This window comes from Saccostrea echinata, unplaced genomic scaffold (genome assembly GCF_033153115.1).
Source record: "Saccostrea echinata isolate AGI-Se365-2 ecotype Australia unplaced genomic scaffold, CSIRO_AGI_Sech_v1 ptg000081l, whole genome shotgun sequence".
NCBI lineage: Eukaryota > Metazoa > Mollusca > Bivalvia > Ostreida > Ostreidae > Saccostrea > Saccostrea echinata.
This window is the reverse complement of record NW_026889830.1, coordinates 419,589-429,990: the sequence shown is the minus strand read 5'-3', so window position 1 is coordinate 429,990 and position 10,402 is coordinate 419,589. Positions and strand designations below refer to the sequence as shown.

The 10,402-nt window shown below is 31.8% G+C and overlaps 1 protein-coding gene across 1 annotated transcript; it reads right to left on the bottom strand.

The window, feature by feature from the left end:
• Positions 1-270: 270 nt before the first annotated feature.
• On the bottom strand, positions 271-2,710 carry LOC133176740 (uncharacterized). Its single transcript, XM_061311813.1, has 2 exons — positions 2,507-2,710; positions 271-866 (listed from the first exon to the last, which is right to left on the bottom strand). The coding sequence occupies exons 1-2, from the start codon at positions 2,705-2,707 to the stop codon at positions 681-683; spliced, it is 387 nt and encodes a 128-aa protein (XP_061167797.1). The 5' UTR covers positions 2,708-2,710; the 3' UTR covers positions 271-680.
• Positions 2,711-10,402: the final 7,692 nt, after the last annotated feature.

Sequence of the window (10,402 nt, the reverse complement as noted above, 5' to 3'; positions counted from 1 at the left end):
AAAATCACCTAACAAAAATAAATGCATCTCTGTATCTATAGCTCTTTCTACAGTACTTATAAATTTATCCAAAAAGTCAGTCCCAGAATTAGGAGGTCTGTATATTTATTACGTAGACAATATGGACGTTATAAATTGAATACCTTAAAAAATATACATTTTATTTTTTACCTTTCTACCTAATTCATCTGTCCCCTAGATATGATCCATGAATATCAACGTGAGAAAAGACAGACAAAATTAATGTTGTTCACCATTTATTTTCGCACACTGTAAATGGAATCAAAATCAGATTATTGTTATATTTTAAGGCTAATTATTAAATAATCTACTTCAGAAATAATTTGCATTTTACACATTGAGGCGGAAAAGAAAATTAGATCATTATAACTCATTATGCTTTATGTTGCTTGCTATAAACATGATAAGGAAAATTAAAGTTTGTCTAATACATGTATGTCCACAATTATCAATCAATATTCCATTCAAATTGTACAACAACAATTTACAAAGGAAAAGAGGGACAATGAGAGAGACAATAACACGACGCTTTTCTTTATCCTCCACATTGGAACTACAAACTTGATTGAAAAGGAGGAAATGATAAATATTAAATGGAAAACTATACTTAGTCCTTCACTAATATTCAATATGAGCTGTCAAAATTTACACTAGCTGATTTAATACATGTGTAGCATAAATCTTTTTACATCACTCATTGGGAAAGTGTATTCATTCTTAACACCGTCGCTTCCTGAATCTTGTGAAGTGGATCTTGTTGGAGCGAATGTTGGTAAGATTCTCGGGCTCCCGGGAAGTCCCGACAGATTTGTTGACAGATTCCTAGTATTTGCCAGGAAATATCCCTGAGGAAAAAAGGTACATAACTCCCGTCATCAAACAGTAGCAATGTCTGTAGATCACGTATAGATTGTAGTGTCATGACTGTGTCACCAAGTCTGAAGTGATTCAGTATAAACAGCATGTGTAACATCACTAGAGGTGGGATGTGCAATAAACTCATGCCGTTCACATTGCTGATCTTTTGCTCCAGCACTAACTCATCAATGTATGTGTACTGACTGTATAAGGTAATATCTTTTACTAGAGCAATCCTGGTTTTATGACCCAGAGACATCCCCTCCGTGTGATGCCTGTACATATCTACATTCACATGATAAGAGTACACTCTGTATGGTCGTGTCATTCTGTCATGTGCTTTCTGTAAATAGCTGAGTGAATGCTCATATCTACATGTTCTATAAAGATGCATAACAAGATAGAGAATGTCTGACGCACAACCTAATGTACATGACAGTTTTAGCAATAGGGTTACTTTCTTAGCTCTGTAATAAACCTTATTGCGATTTGTATTCGGATATACACAACACTGTATAAACATGGCGGTGTTTCGTAATATCTCTGATGTTATACACTGTATTGTAATGTTCTTGTATGACGTTAACCTTTCACTAATCTCTATCTCAATTTTCTTAATTAGAGCTGCAAATTCTCCAACATTCGAAATTGTTATTTGACATTCCCTTAATTCATCGAATAAACTAATATCTAGTTTAGTGCTGGTTATAATACTGCTTTCGTTTGTACGCATTTTCAACGCTCTGTTTAAAATGACATTACTGAAGAAAGGGCTGAAAGTTTTACTCAGAAGTAGACTCGGTATACCCTTGCAATAAAATACATACAACTGATTGAACACTAATGCTCGTACAGAACCAGATACTTTATATTGGAACATATTGTTCTGTGGAATAAAAAAGTTTGGGCATTTTCCAATATATACCCAATATATTAATAATTTAAAGCATTTCCAGAACCAAGGCAAAAGGTTTTCAGGTGTCCAATTTAAGACATTATTAGTCTGAATTAACCAAAGTACAGCGGTTTTTGTGAAATATGAACATAGAACGGGCAAATCGTTATTAAAATTAATTACTTCTTTAAGAAAAATTTTAAAGAGACCATAACACAAAAACTGACAGTGATTCATTGCATAAACAAGTTTTTGTTCTGCCAGTGAGAACGAAATTCTCCATTCAAGTCTGCTTTCGGGTGTGCTGCCAATAGGAACAACATGGAATCCTGTGCTTAATATATCTGATATAACTACCTCGGACGGCCAACCTTGTTGGCGACATCTATGAATCCATGGTAAAGCTATTTCCGGCCAGTGATGGGATCGGAAACAGAAAGCAAAATCTGTTTCTATCTCATCAGTACAGAATGTAGAACAAGGTCCATGAGGAATAGAACAGGAAGTAACATCCGAGTTCTGGAGGAACCGCAAGTAGTTTTCTCGAAATAGTGTACTAGATATATAAACATTGTTATCGATCACTACACGGGAGGATCTGACATTTTCATCATTTGATGGACTCATCAGATTTAGTCTGGTGAATCCCGGTGGTAAATCGTCACACTCCATCAGAATCACTGTGTGCCGTGAAATACTATAAAGATTTACTTGAGAGAGATCACATATTACCTTGTGGTCTGGAGGCCAGAACATGCAATCAACATCAGAATTCCTCAATCTGAATCCCTCACGTCTACTCCCGCTCCTCATTCTATCCATTCCCCTCATGAGGTACTTAGGCTGACTCATCACCTCCGAAGTGTCCATTACTTCTCTTCTCATCCTCACTATTGTTGGACTCCCTATTTTACGACACAGTCCCACATACATAGCCTCTGATAGTCGAGGGATATGATCCATTACAATATATGTTCTGAAATTATAAGAAAGATACGTTAAGTAGAATAAATAACTTTATTTATCTCGGTAAAGGTGATTTTCCTCATTCACAATACGTATTTAAAAAAGTTATTTTTGAGATAGTACATATTAATTTAAGATTTGCGCGATGCTTATCAAAACATCGTTCGATCATATATCACAGTTCACCATTTTCAATTTGAGAAGAATGTCTAGATTTCCTAATTCAAGATTAAAAAAAAAAATATCTTCCTGGAATTTATAAACACAAGTTCCATAGGCCCTTCTGTTGTTCAAAATAAATGAAAAGAAGACTAGCATGCATTTGTGAATCTGTTAAAAAACTGTCCTATTTTATATAAAAGAAAGCTTTGGATAAAATATTTTTCCTTACATAGGATAGAATACGTATACGTGTAGATATAAATGTACATTATAATAGACATACCTTGAATATCAGAGGAAGAAAAATCTGTGTGTTTGGAAAATCCCCCGCCTCTACTTTCGGTTTGCAAAATGATTAGATAACGTTATAACCTGTACTTTATTTTTAGTTTTAATTAATGACAACAATGGAACAGAATTTAGAAATTTCAAAAGGAGGCTCATTATATGTATCTATAAATTAAGATGGAGAACTGGTAATTAATTAGTTTACGTGTAATTCGTCAGAAAATAAGACAAAGGAACTTGTTTGTTTCTAATTCAGTTTAAAATCATCAAGCAAAATCAACACGTAGGGAATCATGCAAACGTTTTTATTTTCTATTTGTTTTTTGAAAAATACAAAGACAATAGTTTCTTTTATATGAAAATTGTGTATTTTGTTTTGACTTTTGATCAAATCATTCAGAATTCACATTGCTTTTACATATGTGCTTTAACTGCTTCGTAATTGTTTGTTAATCCGATGTGTGTAATCTTAATAATGTTTTTGTGTTTCAATTATCGTCCATTAACATCACGTAACAATTGTAGTAGAAATGAACCTTTCTAACTGCATCCATTTCGATGGAAGTCAACAGAACACTATATGAAGTATGAAATTCAAATTGTGACTTTATAAAAATTGTACTTAAGCTACATCCAATGACATATCAAAATGTTAGTTTCAGTTCACATGTTTTTCGTCTTTTACACGGGCCGATATAACACTTTAAATTAGGAATCCAAGTAGTATCAAATGCAGGGAAACTTGTCATTTTTATTACGCAGGTGCTTACTGAAATATATGCAATGAACACGGTTTTGATTACTTAGATTTTATTTTTATCATTAGCTGTATGTGAAAGACTGTAACGTAGAAACATTTGGAAATTCGATTTGTATTTTTTCTTAATCTTAAATGACCAAAAACCGTATCGCAGGATTTAAGTTCTTCAATAATGATTTTTTTTTATCCGTATCCTAAAATACCCCTTTCAAATTAACAGAGTCAAATTACGACCCAATGATACGTTGTAATTGCTAACTGGGTCATTATAACGACCACAGATTTTACAAAATGCTGTTTTTAACGAGGTTCGCAGCACAGTTTACGCTACAAAAAGGAGTCAGGGCCTAATTTGTACAGGAAATATTAACTATGACATCACACAAAACTACCGATTCTTTAAAATACCACAGAATGAAATGATCTGTGATTGTAAACTGTACCAGAGCATTAAACTACATCAACACTTACTATAACTGCTGTTATGTCGTTAGTTAATTCCCACACAGCAGAGTATAAACAAGTCATTGATCGCTATACACTTGTCGATGTGACGTCATTTCATAAAACTTGACGCAGTTTGTATGCAGTTGGAGGCGGATCAAGTAATTTTTCTTTTTCACAATGAAAAATGTATTTAATTGTTAAATAAAATATTATTTGCAGATATTTGCAGATATGCAATGTCTTCTTTATGATTGTATTCATATATTTTCTGTACATTTCCTATTTAATTGAAACTGCCGTATATTTGTACGCAAGTATATCGGAAGGTAATGTTAGGGTCTTAATAAATCGATCTGGTGCAAGGCCATACACTCAATGGATCACACTGACACAGTAAGCTTTTACAAGTAAATTTTAGAAGTATTAAGGTATTTGAAAAGTGCTGCGATCCTGGTGCAATCTTGAAAATGAATTAATTTTATCTATATTCAATGCCGTTGACCAGCAAAATATTCAGCATGTGGTCATACAAATATGATTTTAACATTGAAATAGCAGAATATATATAGGATCACAGCACCTTTAAGAAACTACAATGCGTGTTCAGAATATTTAGAAACTAAACTTAGAATTTTAACTTGGTTATGTCATTGCACTAGTGATTTCTATAGATGACCTCAATATTGCAAGTATATGCGCTAAAATCACGTGAGTGGCACATCACGTGACAAGTCTAAATATAAAATCTAATCGTCCTCAATATGTTTAGTTAATAACCATAATTTCATTTGTCCGCTATAAATAAAGTACTTAAAAGAATCGCCATCCTGATTAAGAATAGATTTTTAATAAAAAAAAAATGACGATATTTCCAGTGCGCACCTTAGCTGTACTGCGTCGCTGAAATCCCTGTAATATCAACAAATTTGCAGCAGCCTGCTTCAATTTAATAACTCAGAGCATGTTTTTTTTATCGAATAAGAATCATAAGTAGAAATGATAATGGAATTTTACCACATTAAATGAAAGTTGATAATGGGAAAACCAGTCATTCGGACCGTATAGGCCGATGTCCCGTGATGCAGAAGTGCTTGCAAGAAAAAGATCCCTTACTGCTAAATGGCCTGAGTGCCGAGTTTCTTGTTTGCCACTGGTTGTTAGTTGGCCCTTATCGTCTAAATTCAGTAAAATATCTGAATATGAAACACATGTGGCAGACTCTATGATGTCTTTCATTTCGAGTTCACTCAGATATATCGAGTCGACGTATAAGCGGAAGTGATTATTGTTAATTGTTATCTATTCTATGGAGTAATAAGCAATCCACTGTGTACTCCTTGTCATGATCAGGTTAACAAGGGAAAATCCATAGAATTTAAGTATGAAATAATGGTTTGTTTAAAAGAAATGTCAACATTCGCCCTTACAATAGATTATTTTTGCAAACATAATCACTGGATGTGATGTCCAGTCAATTTAATTTCCTTTTCACGAAAATCATTTAAAAGAATTCATTGGAGCATGCAAATGCAATAGTGTGTCGATTTATTTCCTAAATAGGTAAATAAGACACCCATCACAATAACTATTAACTCATATATTCTAAAATAAGCAATATTTTTCGAGAATAATAAATAACATTATTCTTTTTTATTGAAATTTATGTAACAATAGTATGCAATAGTTTTATTTAAAAGAAAAATTGTTTAATTTAAGTTTTAAAAATAACAACCAGAAAATCAGTTTAAATAATCTGATACAAACTTACGCATTTATCCATAACTAGTGTTATACATGTTTGAAGCAAGAATTATCAGCGAGTAAAATGCTATAAATTTCGTAATTCTATTTTAAACTTGCCAACATTTACACAAAGTACCAATCGGTACTTACTTTTACCGAGACGAATTTTATGTCTGAACATGACATAGGAATATTTGATTCAGAGAATAGAAAGAGCAATATTTTATTTTAACAATATGTAAAATAAAAATAAAAAAAGAGCTATTTTTGAAAACCATATTTAGTGTCATGAATATTACATTCTTATTAGAAAACATTCTAAATCGTATTTATAAGTCAGAATATTGCGTTGTTTTTATTTATACTTCTTAAAATTCTATATATGGTGTATGATAGCTTGCTATAGTTTTAAAATAGTGTTATTTAAACTTATATTTAAAGGGTTCATTACTGAATTATGATAAGATTAGACATTTTAGGCTTATTTATTTGGGAGTTATCTCTTTTATGAAAGGGTTGATTTACTTTAACAAAGTGTGACGAAACAGGTTTTCATTTAAAATATCTTATCGCCAAAGACGTGCGTCTATTTAATATGTAGTTATACATGTCATTAGAAATGAATTGTGTATTTGAATTGAACAATACGAAGTTAAGCCACAGTATTCTAAATAGCACCTGTTTAAAATGAATCAAGTATCATTCATGCAGAAGTATCATATTTACAGAAACTTCCATGATCACTATTTTGGCATTTTTGTTGCATTGAATAAGTATGGGGGAAAACGGAAGTCTTCAGACTATGATCCATTCATTTTTAGAGATTTTTTTTTCTCAAAAACTTGCATGGGTTTTCAAATTACTAATTTTACAAAAAATTCCAATATATCTCAAAATTGAATATGAAATAAACGTGAAATGTTTATCCCCCTAAAATAAGACGGTTATAGTATTGTCATTGCTTGCTTATACCCTGACCAATTAAGGTTTCTGTAAAAGGCATTTTTCCTGAGAAAACTTAGGTATTTATTGTAATAACGGGAAAGCAAAGATACATTGTATACAGAATAGTTATACATTAAGCAGATCTTGAAACTAGTATACATATACTTAAATGCCAATAACTTTCTCTCGTTATTATACTTACAAGGGGTAAAATTCAAACAACTGAGATTTCGATCTTATTATAAATTATTGCTTGTGAAGTTAAGGAATACGGACAATATACTAATATTTGTTAAAGATTTTAATTGTAGATAGCCGCCCTCTTTGGGAAAATGAATCTTAATTCAGAATTTTTTTATTGGAAAAAAATTATTTCATTCTTTACAAAGAAATATTGTGGAAAACAATTCAAGTCTGATGCATTAAATGATAGATCATGAAACTCTTCGTGCAAACATTTCCACGATCCTTTATATTGCTGTAAGATATAAAAATTGAAATAACTCTCTAGAAACGGTATTGGCCACTGATAGAAATAAAATTTTGTAGCGTTTTATAAAAATGAATTTCGGGTTATAAATACCTTGAAAAGAGCATGGAAAGAGAATTTTTTTTGGAAAGTGTTTTAATCTGTTAGAACGGAATTTTAGCATAAACTTATGATTTGAAATACACAAGTGGTATGAAGTTGCATAAATGAGTCCATTGTTCTTCATTTCAATTTGTATTTATGTTCATATCATTTTCATCCCTTATGGACATATCTGCATCTATTGCATTGATGATATATTGATACATGTATTTAATTTCCTATGTACGTTTTCCATTATTTATATAATATATATCATAATACACATTGAAACATTATTTGTAATAACATGTTAATAAATTTATTATACAAATACATTTGTGAAAAATGAAGATAAAGAACATGTTTATATATCATTAAATAAGTAGAGTCATCTTGAAATGCTAATTGAAAGCATTAATTGATTTTTACATGAAACATGTAAGTAGATGCTAATACACTTTTCCGGGATAGAGCAAAATTTGAAATGTTCAATCCATTTTCCTTATATCAGCCATTAAAGAGTTTGAAAACATTTTAGCAATATCTGGCATGATTTTTTTTACAAGAAAGAAATCTCAAGGGGAAGCTGTTGATTTTTGGCGGTGGAAGTTTTAGGTGTAGTGTAAATCATATATTTGAATTGGCTTGACTAAGAATAGAAAGGATCTACCATAATGATTATTTTATTATTGTTAATTTCTGTATACTCTTGGATGTCCTTAACAATGTACCTTTAATCATGAAAATTGATAAGTTCATGCTTCTCTTGCCCACAGGGAAAATATATTATTCTTTTTCCTTCGTCATAAAACAAACAAGAGACCTAAAGGTCACATCCATGAAAAGATGAATTTTGAAAGATTTTTCCAAGCATATTCCCTAAAGAAATTTCGATCCAGAAACTAAAGCCCGAAGATGTCACATGGTAACCAAAATTGAATGCATACCAAATTGGAACTTTTAATAACGACACGATTAATCTGATGCAAATTTTCTAAAGAAATTCTCTTACACCTTACACTTTATTCCCACGTAAAAATTAAAATGTTTATTTCAGGTACTCTCTAGCCCAAAGAGCTATTGAATAAACAATTAAATATGAATCTGTATTAGAACTCGATGCTCGCAAATATGGCACGGTTTTTTTCCTTAATTGATTTTTAATTTATCCCATGTGAATATCTAACCCTTACATTTACTCTCATAAAACTGATCCCAAGTTATTACCTTTTCTTACCTTACCCTAAAGCCTTTCATTGAGCAAACGTGAACATGCACTACATGGGGATGCTTCAGATTAATGACTAATTGTGCCCCCGCCCGTTGTTTCTTTAGAGACTTGTGACACGACTGTATCACCCAGTCGGTGGTGGTTCAGTATTAACTTCATTTTAACAAGAGTTTGGACTGTTGATTGAAGCATGGTATTCTTCTTTCTGATCGCCTGCTTCTGCACTAGATCATCAATGCACATGTACTGATGGCATAACACCAGATCCCTTACTAGAGTTCTCCGGATTGTAATACCCAAAGATATACGCCCGTACAACCTGAAGGATAAAACAGGATTTTGAAATATAAATCACATTTGCAATCAGGGCAAAGAGTTAAAAAAAAAAATGTAAGTATAAGCATTGAATCATTACTTTTTGGAAGATATAGTCTCATAACTGCAACGATGTGTGCAAACAAATTTTCATAACGCGCTAACGCGCGTTTCTCAATTTGTTTGCACACACCGTTGCAGTTATGAGACTATATCTTTCAAAAAATAATGATTCAATACTTTAATATATCTTTTTTACATTTCTTCATATGGAAATTCATTTATTGATGTATGGAGTTTTCATTACTAAATATTTCCCAGTTGAAAGGCTATTCTTCATGACAAATACAATTATATGGGCAATACATGTAATATGATATATTTATTTATAAACATTTTTTAGTTAATGTTACGAACGCAGCCTCTTCCTGTCTATTTATTTATATGATTGGATAAATGATTTAATGTAACGACAAGATAGCCACTCCAGCTTATCACTTTAAATAATAATGATATGAAACATGTACATAGCGTATTTGCATTTAATTTTATGATTCATGATTATTGGATTGTGTTTTGAGATAGAAGTATCTATCGAAATGTTTATAACCCGAAGTTCCTCGATCGGGATTGACTTGCGATGTCGTTTACTTAATGAAAACACCCATACTTGGGAATATGAATCCTATCTGAAGTGTTATATAGCTCTTATGTAATACCTACAATCATTTTTTAAAACGTTTCTATCCAAAACCGCATTCTTACACGTGTATGTGTGATCCGTAGGCAGCATAGCTTCCTAACCCGATCAAATATGATACGCGGGTAGAGATGCGTGTGAAACGTCATATCCGTAGTAAAGTCATAAACTAGAACGTTTTATATAAACAGGGATCAGCTAATTTCAAAAACAGATTTCCTAGTTCTCATCTGAGATCAAGACGTATCATGACTGAGGAATCTCGTTGGGTAATTGTCAATTCTAACTTTAATTAATGGGAGCTAATGCCTGACCCAAAATTGGGATAATCTATGAATAGGATCATTTACATAAAATAATTTTACATTCATTGTACTAAGTGTATATTCTAGAGTGGGAGAAAGTTTTGGGAGAGAGTTACTCTCACAAGTAATTTGACGCTTCCGCTAGATCCATATTATTAAATCTACCTTTTGATTAATTAAGTACCATTTAATTAA

What these genes read in the sequence shown, in the direction of transcription:
- LOC133176740 (XM_061311813.1), bottom strand. Translation starts at nt 2,707, where the DNA reads ATGTATGTGGGACTGTGTCGTAAAATAGGGAGTCCAACAATAGTGAGG. An exon ending in TCTGGCCTCCAGACCACAAG is followed by an intron (nt 867 to 2,506) that starts GTAATATGTGAT and finishes TTTTTTCCTCAG; the next exon opens with GGATATTTCCTGGCAAATAC.